Consider the following 24,453-nt stretch of genomic DNA (forward strand, 5'->3'; position numbering starts at 1 on the left):
GACGTAGCACCAATCAGCATCTATTCAGGTTGATGATTTATTTTTGTAAAAAATAATGAAACATTAATGAATGTCAGATAAAATCTCAAAGAGATACATTTACAATTTTGTTTATAACGATGGCTAATGTCAAGCTAATTAAAAAAATCATTTTTCGAAAATAAATCATTTTTAAATAAAAGTTATTTAATAAAAGTTATTTATATTGGTAACATTTAAAATCACTAAAAAACTTATTAATATATATCCTCCTCTCAAATAAAAGACGTGAATACCTCAGGGGCCGAACATCAAGTGAATTTTAATTATATAGACAACTTAAGAAAAATCTTACTAAAATGAAGGAATGAAATTAAAAATTAAAGTTAAATAATTATGAATAACTAAATAAATCAGAAGTGAACTTTTTATTAAAACCGGTAGTTAAGAAAACCTTTTCTCAAAAATATGTCAGGTAGTTTTTTTAAGGGATGGCGGCTTATTTTTACGAAAAGAGTAAGGGCAGGCGGAGCAGGCCGCCCTTTCAAGAACGCCTAAGGAGAACACTGCTTAAATACACAGTGAGTAAAAATACTCTTATATTCATGACATTAGCTTATCCATGATAGTCATATTACAAACAATATAAGTTATCAAATTAATTCAAAAAATTAAAATGTAATTTCATATTTAAAAGAAAAAACAGTTTTAATTCACTTACAGTAAGTATGAAGGTAAATGTTTTCTTGCACAACACCGCCTTCATTTGATGCTGTACATCTGTACCATCCACCATCTTTAGGATTCAGATGCCTTATAACTAGAGAATCATTGGCGTGAATAATGAAACGGGGATCATCAGGAAGTTGAGAAGCTTTTACAAAACCTTCATTGTCTGCATCAGGTAGGAGTTTATTCCAGGTGACACGGTAGTCAACAACACTTTCAATTTCACAAGGTAAGATGACTACGCTTCCAAGAACTCCGCTCACGTTACCGGCTTTTGTTATTGAAGGTGGAGGTTCTGAAATATTTTAAGCACATGTTGGTTGATATGAACAAAATTTTATAATGCATTATAGGTGTAGATTTTAAATTAGAATATCACTTTTTCCACAAAATCAAAATTTTACTCATACAAGTAGTTTATTATGCTTGCAAAAAAGTAATGAAATATAAGAAGTGTTATTAGGCACAACCAAAATGTTCAACTCGTGCTTAAATTTTAGTACTTTTTAACCAAATTGTACTCACAGCCCATTTTAAGGTTACAGTATTAAAAATGAATAATTTCACAAGAACAAAATTCTGTAGCATACCGTTGACATAAATTATATTTACTCTTGTAAATAGTTAATTATGCCTCCGAAAAAGTAATGACATAGCAATTTATAGACAAAATTGAACACACTCAAAATTTGTAACTAATACAAGCTTACATGAGTTTAAGTGGCATAAATAATTTTTTAGCATTATTTCTTCATAAGTTTCTCTCACATCAAACATCTGTTTGATAATATACCATTTTATATTTTCAAGACTGATTTGAATGTGGTTTTTAAATGCATAGATAAAAACTGTTACTGCATACTTCAGAATATAAGCCAAATGGCAAGCTATTTATTTGGAAATCGACCCAATATTTAAAACTTGTATATGAGCTGATGTAAAAAAAAAGGCACGCTAAGCTTTGAAACAAAAATGTATCCCTTCTTTTGTAGTAAATGTAGATCTGGTAACAATTGCACAGTGGGTAAAAGAAACATGAACCTTCCAACTTCGTAATTAGATAGTTAAAAATATATTGTGTCTGTAACAATATGTATGGAAGTGTAGGGGAAAATTTGTTATTTAGTCTATGATGATTGAAATGAAGATGAAGACATTGGAAGTGAGGATTACGCATTACATTGAGACCTTCTGATGACTGAGCAGAATTTGACAAACTTTATGGAGATTCTGATACAGAATTTATTGGATTTTAGTGTGTTCTTTTTCTTTTATTTATTTATATCCTCATTTGCATTTACCTAAACATAGGTAAGCTGGAAGATTAAAAATAATAGCATTTCTTTCAAATTGTCCTTTCTATGTTGTTACATTCACACATTCTGTTTTCAACTATATTTGATGTTTTTTATGTTTTGTCTGATTATCACTAATGCTCAACAAAAGAAGAAATATTTCTGTTGGCGATAGCCATCTGGAATTTATCAATGAAAGCGAATTCCATTGCAAGCTGACCCCTCACTTTAGCTTTTGAAAATTTTTGAAAATTTTTTGGCTTACAATCAGAAGTATACAGTAAGTTTATTTTTATTATCTGATAATTGATTAATTAATTGATAAACAGGACATATTTTAGCAAATACAATTGTTAATTTTTCAAGGAAGTTTGCAAAAAACCATATACCTTTCACATCTAGAAATATAACACTTGAACCTCTTCCAGCTATATTTGTTGCATTGCACGAATAATAACCTTCTGAAAGTAGAGTAACTTCCGGTACAGTGAGAATTGCTTCAGTTGTTTGTCTAAAATAAAATAAGTAATAAATCTCTCAATGAATGAATTCCATGTTAAAAAAACAATTGAAAATTTAAAAATAGTATTTAAAAAAGAACTAAAAGAAAACACAAAAATGTTTATCTTGTAAGTGCTATTGAAACAAATCATCATAAACAAATACAGAGAAAACTCAATTTGAAATAATGCATACTTTATCAGATTAAAGCTGAAATAAAATATAAATGAATACATACATAATTTCTGTATGTTTTTATTTATAAATCAGATGAAAGATAAACAAGTTGTCTCTATTCATAATGCTGCAATTTAAAAGCATTAAAGAAGTGTGTTCAATACTTTTTACTTTTATATTTAAGTTGATACAAAATTACATAAAATTTGAAAAATTAAAAGCAGAATATGCTGACAAGGATTTAAAAAAATTCTGCTACACAATATCTAAGATATGGAATAAATTGGTACATCAATTTCTAATCAAATTATTAATAAAATTTTATACACTTTTTATCTCAACCTATCTATTACTGTATACCTTCCTTTTCAAAGAAAATTATTCATACAAAATTGTACCATCATATCAAATTAACGAATAGACAGTTTGCTGCATATCTTGTGCAATCTGATATGTTTCATTTTCAAATTGCCATGATGAAATAATAATGATCATAAAAAATTAAGATTTAAATTGTATCTATTTAAAATAAAATAAATAAATAGCACAATGATTTAACACTATAATATAGAAAATAATCTACAAATTCACAAAACATTCTCCTTTTAGAGTATTTAAAAAAAAAAATAATAGTTTAAAATGTCTCTAAAATGTTTGGTAATGTATAGGGAAAGGAATAAAAATACAGTTTAAAAATATAAAATATGCTTAAAAATATAAAATATGTTTAAAATATGACAAAAAAAGGAAGAAAAGAAAAGAATATTAAGTGTTTGGTTAAATACACGTTTCACTTCTTTATGACATGAACTTGCATTAGCATTGATGCAAATTTAATAAAAAATTATGCATATTTTAAGCACTTTTAAATATAACTTTTTATAATGATAATAAATTAAAAGAAGGTAAAAGTTATTAAAGTAATAACTTAGACATGCATATTTTAAATCTTGAAAAGATGCACAGTTCTGAAAATTTTATTCAAATAAAAGCCAGGAAAAAGATGAATATTTGAAATCAATTTTTGCTTTTCTTAATCTTTCACAGCTTTGTATATTACTCATTTACTAATACAAGCTCTAGATAATCAATACAACAGCTAAGTGCTTTATCAGCAAAAACTGTCCGAGGCAAACTATGTTTATTAATTAATCGAAAATATTTGTCAATTACTCAGCACTGAACACAAAGCTTACAATGAAAACTATCAACTATAACTTTCAAAGCAGAAACAGTAGTTAAAAGTTATTTGTAGATTCAATGAATAAAAACCATTTTATGTATGCCTTAAATCGATATGCAGGATCAAACAGTTAATAGAAAACAGTAGATGTGAAAAATTTATTAATATTAAAAAAAAAGCACAATATATAGAAAAAAGATTTTCTTTAAAAAAAATTGTTCTGCAACAAGAGGTATGATATTTTAGACTAAAATAAAAGCAGAAATCTTACAGAAAATGCTGTTCTTGACTGACTGGGATACCTTCTTTGTACCATGTAACAGAAAAAGGTACCAAAGATTGGATATAGCAATGTAAATCTGTGTCTTCTTCATAATATCCATTCATGCGAGGTCTTGTACTTACTTCTGGAGCATCTGCAATTTAAGAAGAAAAAAAACATAATGAATAATAAATTTTCATGGCACTTTATGGTAATATAGTTCAAACAATATCAAAATAAACAAAAGCATAACATTAATATGAAATTGACTAAAAAATCTACAATGTTAAATAAATAAGCATACATAAATTTGGTTAAGGTTCAAGTAAAGTCAAGGTCTTTAGAGTACAGGTCTTAACAATTGAGCTTTAATATTTTCAAATGTCAATAATCTAGATCACTTTGAATGATAAAAAAGGAGAACGATATTAGTCTGCAGAATTTCAAACCAAGTAAAGCATCAATTTATGCAGGGATAGGTTTCCAATTATTATTTTAAAAACAAATTTAATTTTTTTTTAAAATAAATAATATTTCTTTCTTTTGAAATCTTAACTATTAAGATTTGTCTGATCAAGATTGATCCACATACTTAGAATTCTACTATATGATAATGCAACTACAAATACATAATAAAATTTATAGCAACTGCGTAGATTGAAATAAATATTTTTAAATAAATGAAACAAAAATATCAGCAGATAGAAGTGATTTCAATAAAAGCAAAAGTAAAAATTTCCTTTTCTCGAAGATGTTTAAGAAGTTTAAGTAGTTTCACTTACAGTGTGAATTTTTAAAGAAAATACTTCAAAATTTGAGACTTTATGAACCCTTTAACTGGGAGAATACTTAGATGAATTTTAACAAAACTTTTTCAATCGAGTAGCACTTCGTTGTTAAAGAACATGTAGAGAAACAAGTTTGTTCTGCAGAAAGCAACTAATTCTTTTCCTTACACGAGTTACGGGCCAATAATTAAAAGAAAATTATGTTAAGATTTAAGCTCTTTGAAACAAAAAATGTAATTGTGAAGACTTCTTTCCTTTACACACTTAACTAATTATGTTATTTAATAGAGAAGTACGGCTCAACAGGAAAATTTTTGTTTGAATTTCACCTGCACCTACAGTTAAGGAGTATCTTTGCAGCTAGAGGGTTAATTAAATCACAAATTTGTTTTATAATAAATTGCGCATTGCATGTAAAATAACTAAATGATTTCAAGCTTAAACTTCACTAAAATTATTTCAAGCTTTTCGGGGTGGAAAATGATTACAAATATCCTTCAAAAAACTGCTCCAATTTAAATGTCGGCTAAATTTTTCAAATATTTTGTTTATTTTTACATCAATTCTATATCAAGGTTAGTTAAGCATGTATGAAGCTAAATGTTATATCAATCTGAATTATGGAGTGATTGTAATAAAATCTAGGCTCTTATAATATCCCACTTAAGCAGAAATAAATATCACAACATGCCAAAAAATCTAAGTAAAAATAATTTGAAGCAGTTATGCTTACTTTTAACTTACTCAAACCTAGCAAAACAAACTAAGCACTAAAACATTACCACTGAGAATTACTTTTAAAATAAAGTTCATAATTACCTGGTAATTGGGAACTGATAGCAGTCGAAGTCATTCTTTCAATTGGAAAGCCATGCTCATCAGAGCCAGCAACCTACATGAAGGAAAAATATTTAAATAAATAGACACTTTAAAAAGAATTCCAATAAAAAAGAAAATATAAAATAAATTGAGATTTTAAAAAAGTTTTAAAAAAAAAGAGAACCTTCTGTTACCTTGAGGTAAAAATATTCATTAGGTGGATAAAATGTGGAAGCATTGAACATATTGGTGCCAGGGAATCTTTTAAGAGGAATGTTTTGCAGATTATTGCCTTCCAGATCAACTATTTTTACATTTTCAAATGTAGCTGGATTAGGTAAATCAGTTGCATTAACTAATAAATATGTAGGAGCCCCTAAAGCAAAATAGAAATGCTTCGATTAAAAAAATTGTTAAAATTCACAGCTAAAAATAAAATACTTATCGCTTACAATACAATTAAAATTAAATTACAGCATTACCTTTTTAAATGAAATTTTTTCACAACTTAATGTTTCTTCATATTTAATATGGTAATATTACTTCCAATAAAAGTAAAAACTTCATATCCCATTTATTACACAGCAAAGTTATTATTTGGTAACATTTCTGTAGTAAAGTTGCTACATTTTATACTTGAGATACATTAATTGATTATAATAAATTTTTTTTTAATAACCATAAAAATAAAAACATTAACAAACTAACAGCTTACATAGATTGATTATAATACTAAGTTTTTTTTTATAACTATAAAAATAAAAACATTAACTAACAGCTTACATAGTCCACAACAATAAAAATAAATAGCTAAGATATTCAATTTTTGAAATATGTTACAAAAAAGTGCAAATATTTTTTTAAACAAACAATCAAAATTTAAGCAGTTAAACACTAAGTACAATTGTCAAGTTTAAGAACATATTGACTTTACATTTTAAAATATTTAAATCTGTTAATACCATTCAGATTGATCTTTCCTTTAATAAAATAAAAGACTCCAACAAACCACAAAAATCTAAATATTTTTTAATAACTGTGAATAAATACATGGATACATATTGCAGCTGTAAATATTGTACAAACATTCAGAAAAAAAAATGAATCTTTTTTATTGTAACAGTTTCTTTTCTATTAATTTTAGTTTTCCCTTCTAACATTAAAAAAGTATTCAATACTTTTATGTAGTTCTCAGTTACTACTGGAAATCTGGAGACAGGGGGATGTTAGAGAGATAATCATTAATAGGGAGAAAAAAGTAGAGGAAGGAAAACAGTTGGTGAAAATTAATTGAAGATCCTTAAAATTGCATGTATACTTTGCAGGTATAAAAATCATTAAAACAAAATCTAGATTTTTATGGTACTTGTACTACTTTAAGTCAGATGAAGTTGAAATAACAAATAAAATTGTAACATTTAAATTTTTAGAACCCACTAAATTACAGTAATTATAAAATAGTAAAACAATAAATGAAAATGCACTATAGTTTCTTTAAAGAAATATTGACAATTATAAAGAATTTTTTTTATCATGAATAAGTCCTTTTCCATTTTTATTTTGATTAAGTTTTTAATTTCAATATATTTATTTGATTATATTTTTTTTTAATCACTACTCTAAAAATTGCTGTTCAAAAACATAAACTAGGTTACTATTTTCCATATTACATTATCACTTCATAAATAGTTACTACAATAAAGCATCAATTAAATTCCTGTATACAAAATTAATAATTAAAAAAAACTAGTCTTATTTGCAATTTTTTTACAGATAAAAATGTGTTTCTAAAGATCATTAATCATAAAATGTATTTTAATAAGTGGATAATAATTAAATTAAACTGTTAATATACAACTTACAAAGATCAATAAAATTTTATTAAATAATTGAATATTATAACACTTATACAAAAGTGGATACCTCTTAAAGGACGATGATAAGTTTCTTTAATATTTGAAGTAGGTTGCCTTGAAAATCCATGGACAAAATCAATTTTGCTAAGTCCTGTAGCTCTAATAGTATGGGCTCCTTCACTGTTTACTCTAAGTTTCCAGCGACCGGGATCAGGATCTTTGATATTGACTATGCTGATATTTTTATGACTCAATAATTCTAATAATCCTTTTGTTTGGTCAATGACCTCTCCTATCAAAATATAAAAATAATATTTCATATCAAAATAGTTATGGAATAAATTGCACTAAACATTATTTATGCTAATAAATTAAACACTACTAGGCAAAAAATACTACATATCTAATAAATAAATTTAAAACTAAAATTGAGGAAGTTGCTATATAGGAAGGCTGAGTTAAATTCTAATTAAAACACATTACATATCAATGAACAAAGTAAAATAATTTTTGTAACAATAATAAGCAGGATGATCAATTCTATATTTCATAGTGAGAAACTAATTATGAAAATATAAGTTAAATTCTTTTTTGAAATCAATATACAAGTTGTAAATTTACAACAATTGCATAAAATTATAAAATACATGTTTTAACAAAACAAGAACTGTCAATACTATCAAAGAATCTTAAAGTTAGTATAAGAAGAAACGGGAACTAATTTCAATAATAGTAATAAAAATTTCTGACTATAAAGAACATGAATTCAATAATGATAACACATCAGAGGTGCAAGAAAAAAATAATTATTGCATCTAATAAATGTTTTTATGGCTTTAGGAAATATTTAAGATCAGATCAGTAGGAAAGCTAAGTTATTGCTTAATGTTATGTATTAACTGTTGATAATAATTGAGTTGTAACAAGGCCAAGGATTTAATATTTATTATATTCATCAGTGTATTTCATTCATTTTTATTGTTAGGCACTTTAATTAAATCCCTATTTTAAATTTTTAACACCCCCCCCCCCTTCAAGTTGAGAATGGTCAGTGTTTGTTTTGAAAGATTGGATTCACCCAACGGACCGCAGAAAATAAGCGATGACAAGTGCAGCCACAAAAGTTGGGGTAACAGAAGAAGTTTTTTTCCTTGATCAATTCACATAGCTCTTGCAACAGGATGGCCTTGTTGGATGCCATCCTGTCAACCTATGTAACCAATAAACTTTCTTATCAATTAATAAAATTTATAACTGTAACAATGTTGACCATTATTTCAGACTGAATTAACTTTGCTAATTAATTTTTCTTCCTTTTTTAAGGTTAAACATTTTAGTTAACTTAGTAGCTTAACTCAATCTTAACTTCTCTCTTTTTACTCTTATGTTGCATCCTAAGTTTAAATCTATATGATTGTGAGGTTAATCTTAAATAATAGATATAACATTTATAAATGCTTAATTTGACATTTCAGAACTTATGAGTCAGGACTGACTCAGAAAAATGAGGAAATACTACCTATTTTTAAAAGAAAAATACTTTGAAATATTTTAAGAAGAATACAAAAGAATAAAATTTGGAATAGCAGAACCATTTCACAACTGTATAAGAGCTTTAAAGAATCATATATATTGTGAAATTCATTAAATTACAAAGATTAAAGTGGGCAGGACACCTTGCCAAATGCAAGAAAACAGAAGTATAGAAAAAGTTTTCATGGCCTAGCCATATGGTGTACAAGCTAGAGGGAGACCAAAACTACATTACATTGATTGCCTTGAATAACACCTTAAAATATTTAAAATTAAGAACTGGAAAACAAGGGCATTATATAGGTCAAAATGGAAATCTGCTCCTTATAAGGTTATGATCCACAGTGGATTATCATGCCATGGAAGAAGGGAGGGAAAAAAAACATAAAATATATTGCAACTCTTAATTCAAAAGAATTGGCATTAATAAAATATAATTAAATATAATATAATAATAAAATGAGGAAAATTGGTTTTTTAAAAAAGTAGTGCTAAAATAGTCATTTCGTTAGTTTTTGAGAGAAACTGGCAAACTAGTAAAAAAAATAAATAAATAAATAAAGGCATTTTAAAGTTTTGGTCATGTTTTTGACAGCTGCTGATTTCATTAAATAATTTTGCAGTAGCTTTAAATGCCAACAAAACATTTCTAAGAGGTAACAACTGAATCATTAACTTTGCATTAAAGAAGCAGTAGCAATCCATTTTAAATTTACAAAATATTGTTTTACATTTATGAGTTTTTAAACAACATATTAAACAAATTCCAAGAATATAAAGTTAAGATTACCTCTAGAGCTTATAAGTGTTATTACAGGTTTTTCACCTGAAACGGATATTGTAAATTCTCTAAGGCTTCCATCCACATCAAATTCAAACTCCTTTAAATCTCCAGCGGGTCTATCAATTGCAAACAAATTTACTTTTCTAGCTTGCAATGAAACACGCACAAAATTTAAAACCTAAACAGAAAAAATTGAATAATAAATAACTTTGGTGCAACAAAATTACACAGTTTATTCTGGTAATTAAAAATTATAATTACTAGCTGGAATAACTGGAATTTTTAATTATGTCATACAAGTTCAATAAAAATTTTAATTCCAAATAAACGTTTCCTTCCTTTATTTAATAACATGGAAAAACCGATGGTCTCTGAAGAAAAGACCGTAACTTGAAATGTAACTTTTAATAAATAATTTATTTTGGTATTTTTAATTTAGCTAAGTGTAAGAAAATTTAACTATTTTTTAAAAAATTTTGCACTTTTTTTATTATTTTATTTAACTTTTGTGAACGTCCATTTTGTTCAATGTTTAAAAAAAAAAGTTGGTAGAGGTTAACATTTTTCGCGACTTTTCGCTTGTGCTCAGTTAACGAGAAGGTACCTTTATTTCTTAGAAGAAGAATATATATAGTAGTATTTTTCAGACAGGTATCCATTATTATTAGACATATCTTAATTTTAAAATGCATACATTCTTCTGTTTTCAACTGTTAAGTCAGTGTAGTTCATTGTATGAAAGAAAATTTAAATTACACACTCAAAAACAAAAGGCATCCTTGAGCTGAATTAGAATAAAGCAGAATAAAACTTGCTTTATATGTTATGTTCTACTCCATCATATTATACATGTTTTAATTATGGAGTTGTAATTACAGCTTAAAGTGAAATCGATATTCTAAATTCTTGAAGTTGGAAACAAGTTATACCTCATCGACATCTGATTTCATTAAATGAAAAACTTGGCCAGAACTAGTTGATGCAATACGTTCATAAGCTTGATATCCAGGATGGGAATGGTTTCCGCAGTCGCCAGTCATAACAAATACAACCTAAGAAATTAAATAATTCACAAACCATATGAAAAGAATAAACAATTAATATCTTTAAGTTCAAGTACATTTGCTAGCTAAACCCATTATTGACCAAGATGCCATTTTAGGGACAGCTCAAAAAAGCAACTATGCAAAATTTACTAAAATGTTACTTAATAAGCACAGTGTCAATATGAGATGATTGACAAATGCCCTTAAGAGGACAGTGCAATGATTTGACTTGATTGACTATGCCAGCAGATGTCAGACTCAAGTGCTTATACTTACACAATACCATATAAGAGCTGATAGTATAGTTAAAATGTTGGACATATCTCGCAAAGCCATTTAGTCTTATTGTCAAAAAATTCACTCTTTAAGCGTGGGATAGATTCATAACCTAGGGGTTTGCTTTCTGATGGCTTGAACTTACTCCTCAATAAGTGAACCAGTAATTGAAACAATATCGTTTTTTTTTTAGTAACTCGGAGATTACGTGTAGCCTTTCAAGGTCTTCATGTATACTAAAATAAAGCATTCCTTTGAGAGCCAGGATAATCATGGAGATTAAAACTCCATAATTTTATGAATAAGGGCAAGATTGTGGATATGTGGTCAGCAACTGCCTCTACTTCATAGACAAGCTGGTACTAATTGATCTGAAACTGGGTGAACTTAAAGCCATCATTAAGGATTAGTCCTTCAAAATGACAGCTCAGTGCCTTTAACTACTGAGCCATTCACTCCATATACAGATATGCAAACTTGCTCCGGACAGCCCATGGCTCTTCAAGAGGCCAGCGAAGCTTATTTGGTTGGTCTTTTCAAAGACACTAACCTTTACGCTATCAACGCCAAGAGAGTCACTATCATGCCCAAAGACATCCAACTCGCCCGACGTATTCGTGGAGAACGAGCTTAAGTTGCTTAACTACACACATTTAAAAAAATGGTTGTTCACCGTTTTTTATACTATTTTGGGAAATCTGGAGCAGTTGGAGTCTCTAAATATATTCTAGCAATGATAGAATTTTCTATGATTACTTGTTACTGAGCTCACACTGTTCACAATTTAATTTGAAAAAATTTTGGATAATTCCTGGGAAGGATTTAGGCTAAATGCAAATCGAAGTTGGGTTATGCAAATTGAATAATTTTAACAAATAATTGATATGTTTGCTTAATAATTGATATGTTATGCACAAATTCCAAGACACACAATACTTTTGCAAATATAGGCAACTGTTCAGTCTGTACGTCTTAATATTTTTTAGGCAGCTTTTGAGGATCTATGGAGCTTATAAATGTATCCCATAACTATTGAAACTTCCATGTAATTCATTTAAAAATGCATACTAGTACAGCAATAACATTTATACAACTGTAATTAGATGCAAGAAATAATTATTAAAAATATACCTGACTCTGTTTTCTTTGAATCAACTTTAAGACATCATTTAATAAATAGTAATCTTTTGCCCGAGCATCAGTGAACACATAAATGTGAGAATTAGGTAGACAAACTTCTAATGCTAGTTTGATGGCACCTATACTCATTTCTGGACAGTCACCTCCACCTTGAACATAGAGCTCTTTTAAGTGTCTCTGGAATAGATCTGGATCAGTGGTTACAGTTACAGGGCCAATATCTAAAATCAAATTAATTATTTTTACCATTTTGGAAAACAACATAAATGTCAATTTGTAAGGTAATTTTTTTTTCTTATTTGAAGATAGACTTAGGAACAACTTAGTTTAAAATCCTTAAACCAGCTTTTCTGAAACAATAGAAAACACGGTATGATTATTATCTTTGAGTATAGAGACAATTGTAGTTGCCTTTAATTACTAATTTATTTTAATTAGTTATTAACTCATAAATTATCAATATCATACTCATAATAAACTTAAGTTTATCAAATATTTTTCTTATGGTAGAGACCTTTAAACTAGTCAGAGATAAAGAAAATGTGTGGGGTAACTTTTATGCTGAAAGACATAAAGTGAGAGATAGTAGTCTGCCATCGCAACCTGCGTACAATGAACTGGTTTATGAAAACAGCGTAAAAAGTAAGTCAGTACAAACACAGTAACAGAACTGAAAAAATTTATTTTGTTAGGACAATGTCACACTTTCAATTATAAAGAAAGCTTATTTTTACGCTGAAATTAAAGTCATCTTGCCATGTAGTCTATAAGCACTCTTTTGGCATAATTAAAATAGAAAAACTTAGCTACAGTTCTGAAGTGAGATATTCTTTCTTCGAAAAAGTAGTTAATATATGACTATCTTTTTATTTAAATGCCAATTCATATAATGACTTTAAAAAAAAACATGTATCAAAGTGTAAAAGTCGACCCCCTATTTTTGATTAGGAGATAGCGAATTTCTAGTATGTCAAGTGTATAAGTCAACTGTTGAAAAAAACTAAATATAAAAATTTCTGAAATGAGTAATGGGTGGACGAAAACAAGAATTCTTACAAAAACAGGAAATATATGCACAGCTGACATGGACATCATGTATCAAATGATACTAGTTAAGTGTCAAAATGTAAATTTAAATGCTATTGTAAAATCTTTAAAAAAGAGAAGAATTTCGATTTCTTTGGATGGGGATGAGGATGATTTTTGGTGGAACTAAGCAGATGAGAATGAAGTAGAATCCATTGCAGAGTGAGATTTGTATGGACGTATTTGAATATGACGCAGATCATGTTCAGCAATCTTAAAATTTGTAGGTTGTAAATTTCATTGTGTTATATTTTCTTGAATTACTTTTGCATAAATTATATTAATTCTTTTTATCCATAATTTTTTTTTCTTAAAGTAATTGATTCTTTTCTGAAAGTAATTTCTTTTTATAAAGAAAATATGATGAATGAAAAGCAAAATAAATATTATATAACATATTAAATATAGTTCTTGAGAGGCCCACATTGATACAGAATTATTCTTATCTATCCCATTGTTTATAATGCATCGACATTTCACAATAAACAAATGACCCACTTTATTAATGTTGTATAAGTTCACTGGATGATAAGTCCATCTATGTATGCAACAAAAATGAAAAAAACTAGTATCAAACTAGAATTTCCCTTAAATTGTTTAATTGCTGCAATTGTTATTAATTTTGTCAAAAAAAATTTAAAGGAAAATACTTACAATACAAATATAATCTATCCAACAAAGACAAAATTGAAATAGATTACTTTCACTAATATTTTAATAAAAATGACAAAATCATTCTTAATACAAACATAACCTGTGAAACCTGTTTTCTTCAAAAAAGTTTGTATTTAAGTATTTTCTAGTTTTCCCCATAGTTTACTTCATCTCCATTTATAAACTTTAGACAGAAAGCTCCCTCAAAATTACTAATTAAATTCCTAACTTTATAAAATTATATATTGTCCATAATTTAAATCAAGAAACTGTTGATAAATAAAGGAACACATTTTTGAGATATAGAGAACAGCTAATAAAATATTTTATTTCACTAAAGAATTACATAAATAGAATGCTATAAAAATGAAAAGGGTAATAAAATTCACAGTAAGTAACAATCATTTTGTAAGACAATCCCATACAGTAAGTTCAGAAAACTTAAAGAAGTACAGCTAGTTGACAAAAGACAAGATTACATAGTGGTTGAAAAATATCCAATTCTTTTAATATTTTCTTTATCTTATACAAAAAAGACAGTTTATTATCTTACAAATCCAGAGATATAGCAGGATGATAAAATAGAAAACAAAAGTATGACTATTCTTAACACAGAGAAGCTTTTTTAAAAAATTAAATAAAAGAAATGAATATTACAATTAATAACAGTTATAATAGTTACTGTTAAAATATTAATTTTTAAAGCTAAACTTCTAACATTCATGGAATAAAAAGGCAATATTACATAGAAAATTTAAGGCTAGATGACAAAAGGCAAGATTGCATGTAATTTAAACGGTTATACGGCATATCAGAAACATGCATTAAAAATTATGTTAGAAAATTAATATAAAAAACTTTAACTACAAGATTAAAACACATTTTATAAAAAAAAATTGCTACAGAGTATATTAATAAAAATTTTATTCAAATATAAATTTTTGAAGATCAATATGAAAATGCTTATAGAACAGAGAAATAAAAAACTAAATATATTTGAAAAATAATTAGTCATATCAATGACATAGTGTAATGTGGGTCATATTGTTGCTCATGAGCTAGAGAATGTGGAGCGTTAGAACCTATGCAGGTTCTTAGCCAACAACTGGCTATTTCAAGAGTGCTTTACTTAGTTACATGAATAGAGCTTTTCTTTTCTTACGAAATATAAATTAAAACAATATATATCCACATTGAAATTCAAAGACTCATTTCGTAAGACAATACTACACATTAAATTATTAAAATTTTGGGATCACAATTATTAGCATTTTGAAGACCAAAAAAAAAAATAATAAATAAATAATAATAAATAAAAATAGAGAGAGAATGCAGAGGTAAATAAATTAAACACACAGACAAAATACACTAATGCACATAATTTAAGATAATTCTTTAAATATAGATAGAAAAAAAATTCATAAAAGTAAGGACGAGAAGCAACTCATCTAAAGTTTATATAATTAGCTAAAAAGTCTACACAAACCAAATTTATTGCAGTTCAGAATAAGCTGACATAAAATAAATATTAATTTTATCAGAATTTTTTATAAATATATACATACAAAAACAATATATTACTAAATTATATCCATCTAAAAAAGGAACCTCTAATAAGGTTCTTTAAAGCTTTAGAAACAAAAATGGAAATTTATTAAAAATCAATCATTGCTTCAACTACATATTTTCAATTTATTATAGAACACAAAGGAATTAGAAATTCAATGTAAAAAACTCAAACACGAGAAGATTTTTGAAACAGTATTATTTTTAAAAAATAGTTAATTTACGTATTTGAATATTTTTTTTGCTAAAACATTATTTAAAATTAGTTAAAAAGCAAAAAATCCATATAAATGACTAAAAGATACTAGAAAAGAGATGTCAAAAAAAAAAAACATATCCATTTTTTACAATACAAATATTTAATTATATATTTCTATTCATCACGAGTAATATATATCACAGCAAATGCAATAACAATAGTTAACACAGAAAAGAATTTTCTGAAGTAATTCAGACATATTTTTTAAATAAATGAATTGTTCCATTTAGTATTTAATTAAAAAGTATCAGTTCTTTTTTTCATAAAAAATTACTAAAATGTTGTAATAAACCTTAAGATAATTACTAAAACTTTTTTGCCACAATTAATCCATTTTTTCTCTCGTCTCAATACAGACAATTTTAAAATGGACAAACTAAAAAGAAGAAGAACATTAACCTTACAGAAATTAAGTCAAATTATATTATGCTAAATTTATATGTTACACAGTCATTTTTAATACAAACATTGAAACACAGAAATTAAATGAAACTGAGATAAATGGATTCAAAACTCATTCAATGTTTTTCATGAACAAAATATTCATTTTAAATTTAAAAAAAATTTCAATATATATTTTGTAGCATTCCAAAATAAAGAGAATAAAACAGTGCAAAAATAAAAGCACAAAATTACCTGAATTAAAATGAACAAAAATTAAAAAATATTTAAGGTTAGAGGGAAGAAGAAAATAATATTTTCAAATATATATATATTACACCTTTTACATATATAGAAATCCAAAATCAACAAAAATATGCTTAATAATATTTGCATGATCCTTAATCTTCAAGTTTGTTATGGTAGTTATATAATTTCATCCGAAGATGATACACAAAATAAACCAATTTAATTTTATTTAAAATTACTTTTAGATAAGAGTTTAAACCTAAAAAATTTGGATCTCAAAAGAAAAAAAAAGGCAAATTAGAAGTTTATCAAATAAAGTTAGTTATAAATAGTTGGATATAATGGAAAAAATAAAATTTTTATTCATAGAAATATAATTTCATTATTTTAAAATTCTGGCATTTTTTTATTAGAAAATAGTAAAATTTCTTTCGTGAAAAAATATGTTTATTATAGCAATTAATATAATAGAATTATTACAGAATAAAGGTTTTTATCTTTTAAGACATATTATTTAAAATTGCAAGGCATCATCTATAATTGATAAATATAAAATTGAATGGATACTAAATCAGGGGTGATAGTGAGCTCAAGTCAAAATTCCGGAAAATTTCTTGAGTAAAAAAAAAAAAAAGAAGTTTAAATCGAAAAATTAGAAAAAAATTTAAATAAGATTTCTTCTTTTCTCAATATTTCTTAGTTTACTTTAAATACATTTAAAATTTTACACATACCTATGATGACCTGGAGAAGTAATTGAAGTTTACAAATATGTATGTCTTTCTTGAGTTTATAATCATACGAATTATTTACTGATAAAAAATTTATATTAACCTTGAATAACATAAGCTTATGAAGTATCTCTCTCTGGCTCTTCCTTATAAACAAATAAAATAAACTGTGTTTTTAAGTTCCACCTTTGAAAATTTGATTTCCGGAAACTTTTGTGATCAATGATTTTTCGAAACGTCTGAACCCTCGATCTTCGGAAACTTCCGGATCACAATTACCAAAAAATCCAGAAATCCGGATCTTTTCCGGAGCACAATCAGCCCTGCGTAATTGTTAACAATTGATGTAGACTTTCCTATTATTATAAAAAATAATAATTTAAAAATGATAATTTTATAAGTATAACTAAAAGATCCAAATAATATTCTACTGTACCTATTTATTTTCTAAATATTTAAGTAAACTAAAAAATTAATTAATGAATTATTATCGGATAATAAGAATGGGCCCTAAGGCAAAGTAAAAGTTTCTGATCATTTTCCTTTCCATCCATAAAATACCCACCCTATATAAAAGAACTATTTTTAATTTTTACATAAGAAAATATAATATAATCAGAAAAGTCACTTGTAAAGTTTCTTAAAATCTGGAAGTTCTGCTAGGGGAATGTGTGTCAGTTTGGTATTTAAATTTAATCCTAGAAAAATAACACCATCTTTTAAATGCAACATATTTAATTAACTTGCTCTTTTTTGATAAAATAAAGCCATTTGCTAGCAAAAAGAGTAAATAAAATGAACCATTTCAAGATTTTTTTTTACTCAATTATAAATATCACCACTCAGAAAATTGCATCACATAAAGAGATTATATAAAAAATATCCATACAAAAATGCACATCAAAGTATTTTTTAAACATAAATATGAAAATAAATTTTATCAATTTAAAACAAATACAATAATTGATTAATAAAAAGTAGAAGGTTCAACGCATAAAAAAAATCTTTCAAGAGCTCTGAGTCTATGCTCTAAAGATGTCATAGCTAGAATCTGAACTTTAATTTTCTGATCCAAAGGCAGTATTGCTAGTACCCACCAAAACCAGGATGGACCTTCAGCAGTCGTTACTTGTAATTCTGGCATAGGTCCAAAATGCTGCAATACCTGGGATTTCATTGCTTGTGATAATCCTGCAAACCATCCTGCAGCAGTAGTATACAAACTATTGTGTCTATCTTTATAATTTTCAGAAACAAAAAAATTTTCATCCTGTAAGAATTCAACCATAGCGATTGGATAGCTATCATGTTCTTCTTTGCTTAAAACACGGAAACGTTTCACCCCTACTGTGTAAACAACTGACCTTCCATCAGGGAAAAAAGAAACCTCTTTAATTTCAAGAACAGTACCATATTCTGAGATTTTATTATCGATCGAAGCACACATTCCAAATCTAGATCTTCCAGCTTCTAAACAATGCCTTATCATTAATTTATAACGCGGTTCAAACACATGAAGTGGACACGGCAAACTAGGAAAGGCTAATGTGCAGATAAAAAGCGGAAGAACATGTTGGTGCTGTTTATCAGAATGAAAAAGCTTAGCCATTTCTTTAAAATGTAATGATTCTCGCTCCGCATAGACATCAGGAAACAATTGTTTCTGCAACCCTAGCACAAATTTTGTAGTACCTTTTTTATACTCCGTAATATAACTATTCAGATGAGATTTGCAGAGAGGACAGGAAGGTTTATGATCAAACCAACGGAGTAAGCATCGTCGGCAAAAAGTGTGACCACATGATGTCGTGATAGGCTCTAAAAAAGTTTGTAAACACAAAGAACACTCAAAATCCTGATTTTTAAGCACACTATTAGGTTGGAGAAATTTCATTTCTGATAGGTCGTTAATAGTGTTACAAAACCTTTCAATTAATAGAGACAAGCTGTGTTTATTTACTGATTCAGTAAGCATCGAGGTACCATTTTTTTCTAAACTCTTACAACTATCTTCTGGCACACATCTTCTACTTGAAAGAGGAACATTAGAGCAAAAGTTAGTCTTGACAGGATATCTTAACAATAATAACCGATATAGAAGTTCTGTGGCTTCCTTCTTAGCACACCTAACATCAGGAACTAAAACTGAATAAATTAGAAATAAATATATTGCTTCCTCATATCTTCCAAGATTGACTAGTAAATAAGCTTTCACAAGAAATTTCTTTGGAGAAGGATTTTCCTTAAATGTGATACAAGTTTGTAAATCTAAACCACAATTAATAATACTGAGAAAGTTAGCATATAAATAACATTTACTTTCAAGGCTAGAACTACTTTTGTTGGTAGCATTTTCCTGTTCTTTCCAGATCTTCTGAATGAATTTAGTGATGATGACATTATTTTTAAGCTGTACCACATTTGAATGACTATACTTGTCAAGGCATTCAACACACTGGAAGCTGCCCTTTCCTAATTTCAAATTAATACATTTTCTAGAAAATGTGTGTCCACACTTAAAAGTTACAGGATCTCTAAGTATATCACCACAGAATTGACAAATAAAATGACAAACATTTAATTCCGTTTTAAATAAAAGATCTCTTGCTTGTTTTATAAGGTTTTCAATAAAGAATTCAAGACATTTAAAATTTAGATGAAATGATTGAAGAAAAACTAAGTCGAAAGCTCTAACATATGCAGCCAAATTATCCTGTTGGTTGTTTTCGAGTTCATTTATTAAATGTTTTATTTTGTTGATTTCAAAGCTATCTTTACCAGGCAAGTTACTGTGGTCGGAACAGTTATTAGAAAGAATTTTTTCAGTAGATAACAAACTCGAGCACTCCATTATTAATATTAAAAAAATAGTAAACTCACACGTCACATAACATAAAGAAAGAAATAATTTGCAAATAGTAAAAAGGAACCACGAACAACGAACAAAGACACATTATATAAATAACACAGCAGTACACCCAAGCGAAACTTACTTGTTATGTAATAAATGAACTCATAACTCAAAAATCCCGTCATTTCCGATTGGTTTTCTTTTTTTACAACACAAAATTGCGTTAGCTTATAGCTTGCAATCGGTTTCATTCACATTATTAGACATATTTATGTTAACGTTTTACAAGCGATGTCACAGCTAAATTCTCATTGGTTAATATTATTACTTTTTTTGTCTTCACGAAAACGAAAGTAAATAAAGCAAAGTGATTTTCTTTTTCATGTTTTCCTTCTATTTAATCATTTAGTTTTATATTATCTTCAATATACATATATGTATAATACAATAAAAAGCCGAAAAAGGAAGAGAGATTAACGGAAAAAAATTAAGAAAAATAATAAAAAGTTTTATTTTTTATTTACTGATCATAATCCAGGTAGCAAAAAGATATGATCTAATATTAGAAAGATGCAATAAAATACTGCCGTAATAGAAAACGCAAGACTCTTGAATCCTATCTTCTAATTTTAGAACTAATATTACGTAAGATTAAATAGTATTCGATCTAACATTTGAACTTTCATAATTATCATCTATTTCATTAAGTTGCAAGTACATAGAACCCACAAAATAAGTTAAAAATACAAAGAAAACCTGGAAAAAAAGATAAATATTTTAAAAGAAAAGAAAAAAATTATAATAAATAAAATGCAAATAAAAAATATGTAAAACTTTTAAAAAAATTATAAAGCCGGAAAACAAAATAAGCTAAAGATATAATCTCATCATCGGTTCACATGATTATATCTGCAAAAAATAGTGCTTTCTAATATTGTATTAATATAGCAGGAGCAAAATATATCAATACAATAGTGTAAGGAGCACCAAAAAAAAAAAAAAAAAGGAAAAAAGAATTGAAATTAAAATAGATAAGATGTAATAAAGTATAAAATAGAAAGAAAAGAATCAAGAAAAATACAGAATAAAAAACACGATGTTAAATATTTTCTAAATACACTTTATATATTAATACTTTTTGTTCACGTTAAAAATAATTATATTTCTTACATATTTACGTTGTATTTTTAACTTACGACAGACATAATTAAATCGATTAAAATAATGTTAATTTCTTCTTGTTATTAAATGTTAGTCCTTGCCAGTGCCTAAATATTAAGTAAAACGCGTAACTACATACACACGCATATACACAACTCAACAAAATAAAGATTAACTATATTCAGTACAAAATTGATGCTTTTGAATAATGATAGTGACCAACACAATCTAGATTTACCCCCAATGAAGCAATTTTTTAAATAAATTTTCATTTTATTAAATGACTTTTTTTTTAATGACAGTTATTAGTTTTTCATTATTTTGGTTTTAAAAATGAGTTTGAAAAGCATAATTCAGGAAACAGATTTTTAGATTAGTCCATCAATTCCGAACTACTTACTTTTTTGAAGGTAGGTAGAAGTTAGATGCATGTCAACATTTTTCACGAGAAAGGCAAAGCAGACAAAATCTATTTCTAATTTCAGAATTTTATTTTATTTTGTAATCGACGTTTAGCAGCCGATCAAATTGGAATTTGCGACTATCACTGTACAAGCCCGTAACCTTGTTATTTTGAACCCAATCCAGAAGAGAAGGAAATCCTGGATGAAGAATTGAGAAAGCTAGCCTTCGTGGAGGGGTTTTTTAATGGAGCTAACCCGCATTTGAGTTAGACGGAGAAGAAAACCATGAAAACCTCTACCGGTTAGCCCGAAGGCAAGGGAATATCAGTCCATGATCCATCTACAGCTGATAATATTTTCTGTCAGCACCGGGAGCAGAATTCGTATCGATTCACAACTAGAATTCTCAACAGGATGCGGTGCTAACTGGTAAACAAAGCGCATCATTTGTCTATTTTCTCAATCTGTAAAGTTAAATAAACTATTTTTTAGAGAAGCGAGTTTCGTATTGTGTTGGACGATGATTGCTAGTTGATAGTCGGTACTACTTTTAGAAAGCAAACTATAATCTGAGCAAGTTGGAGCATTCGAGCTCAAGAATTGCGGATTTAAATCTGGGTCACCTTATTACCAGATGAGCTCTCAATCCTCTGAGCCACGGCTCGGGATTTCAGATTTTGGAAAACATTTTTTTCGCCCAAAAGGTCTTACAAATTTCACATTTAAGATGGAAACTTTCGTCCGCATATGAAATAACACGCAATGGCTTTTAACCTCAGAAAAGCGGTATAAAGAGTGAAAGATGTCAGTATAAAGATTACCAGGCAATAACCATTTACCTTAATGAAATAATATATACCAAATATTGTTATCAGTGATCCTTTTTACCATATTAATCAAAAGACGGTTATTGTGTATATATAATATCCGGACAAACCAGGATAATGAGACTCCAGAAATGTAGGGTTCATTGCTGAATTCCTTTAGTTATAGTTCTTGCATAGTTCCTTACATAGTTCAAAATAATCGGCCATTGCTCTTTATTAGATTTTATAACAATTCAGGTAATCAGGGATAATGTAATTTTTCAGTTATTTAAGTCATTACTAGCATTATCAAGTGTGCAGAGGTCTTTAGCACTTCTCAAAATTTCTGGCGGTGGAAATATAATTAATTATGCAAACTTGCTTAAATTTCACCAGCACATAAAAAAATCCAAGCGTATAAGATCTTTTATATAACACATAACCATTTAAATGATGTGATATATTATACTGTAATTATAACCGTGGTTGAAAACCGACCCATTTTGAGTTTACGACTACCAACGTTCAACTCTGTAACTTAGTAATTTTGAACCTAATCCAGAAGACAAGGGACCTCCTGGATGAAGTACTGGAAATAATTTGCCTTCATGGAGAACTTTTTGATGGAACTAATACGCATTTGCGTTGCACGGGGAGAAAAACTACGAAAATCTCCAACGATTACTCTAACGTCATAAGGACTTTAACCCATGATCCGTATATCACTGAGGATATTTTACGTCAGCAGAGTGGTCGGTGCAGGCTGGGTGCGAAATTCGCATTGAGCAGCCATCGTTGGGATTCGAATCCGGCTCCGCAAGCGCTCTCAATTCCCTGAGCCACCAAGGCTCTAAATGACGTGGTAGTCAGTATCATTTTAATTCAAATACTTTACTCAAATGTTTCACAAAAAATTGCTAGCCCTTTATATATTTGAAAAAAAATCTTCAGCCTAAAGCAGAAGCTGGCATGTCTGTGTGTGTTTACGGCCACGAAAATGTTTAGAACAAATGAATTCTGGAACTAAATTGTTTGAAAGCCTGGTTATTTTTTCGAGTTAAAACGAAAAAAAAAAAAAATTCCCAAGTCAATACACTTAACGTTTACTTCCAAATGCAATGTATGATTTTAACCTGAGCTTACTTTTCTCAAAAAGACAACAGGTACTTAAACCTAAGCAGGAATTAAACATTCAACTTAAGCCCATTAACTGATTTTTTTCTCTGACACTTTCGGTTGCATATCCATGGTGTACGTGCTTGTATTGTTCAGAAATCGAAGCAATGAAAAATCATTTTTGCATAAATTTATTAAACCAAAAATTAATTGTCAAAGCATAAATTTACTGCCTAATTGTGCAAAAATTCTTTCCTTAAGAATGAGGGAAATAGTAATTTTTTATTTAAGCTTTTTTATCGCCTTCCAACTACGTTATTTAAATAACGCACTAAGTTTTCATTCTGTAGTGATGTGAAAAGTGCTCTTACCTAAAAAAATACATTAAAAAAAAAACAAGCACTAAAAGTACAGGTTTTTAAGAAAAACATCTCAGAAGGGGTCAACTCAAAGGGTAAAACTCGTAACAACCTCTAAACAATCCTCTACACGTTTTTTTTTTCATACTTTTTTTCAAAAAAATTAAGTTTAATATCCATTTGGCGTCGTGGCGATTGTAATTGGCGCGACAGATCACGATGCGGAAATATCGCAAAAAATTATTCTGCCTAACTATGATACATGTAAATAATAAAATTATGTCATTACCGTAATTTACTTTTTTTTAAAAAAAGAAGAAAAAAAGTACTGCTCTTTCTACAATGATGACGCTAGGGAAATGAATTCGTTGAAATCACTTTTTGTATTAAATTGCTGCAAAAATACTTAATTGCATACTTTATTTACCCATTATTGCATGGTCACAAATAGTCCTCTTATGC

General features: G+C 27.8%; 1 protein-coding gene across 3 annotated transcripts in view; it reads right to left on the bottom strand.

Moving 5' to 3' along the window:
* The window catches only part of LOC107451423 (hemicentin-1), a 136,674-nt gene that overhangs the window by 106,602 nt on the left and 5,619 nt on the right, over positions 1 to 24,453 (bottom strand). For all 3 annotated transcript variants that reach the window (XM_087153122.1, XM_087153123.1, XM_087153121.1), the window contains exons 2-10: positions 12,360 to 12,589; positions 10,836 to 10,958; positions 9,913 to 10,084; positions 7,657 to 7,881; positions 5,928 to 6,109; positions 5,734 to 5,806; positions 4,136 to 4,280; positions 2,393 to 2,514; positions 701 to 1,003 (exon numbers count right to left, since the gene is read on the bottom strand). In XM_087153122.1, the coding sequence (XP_087009248.1) occupies positions 701 to 1,003; positions 2,393 to 2,514; positions 4,136 to 4,280; positions 5,734 to 5,806; positions 5,928 to 6,109; positions 7,657 to 7,881; positions 9,913 to 10,084; positions 10,836 to 10,958; positions 12,360 to 12,589 (1,575 nt within the window). The remainder of the gene's footprint in view (positions 1 to 700; positions 1,004 to 2,392; positions 2,515 to 4,135; positions 4,281 to 5,733; positions 5,807 to 5,927; positions 6,110 to 7,656; positions 7,882 to 9,912; positions 10,085 to 10,835; positions 10,959 to 12,359; positions 12,590 to 24,453) is intronic.

This window comes from Parasteatoda tepidariorum, chromosome 10 (genome assembly GCF_982258835.1).
Source record: "Parasteatoda tepidariorum strain Cologne lab strain chromosome 10, Ptep-v5.0, whole genome shotgun sequence".
NCBI lineage: Eukaryota > Metazoa > Arthropoda > Arachnida > Araneae > Theridiidae > Parasteatoda > Parasteatoda tepidariorum.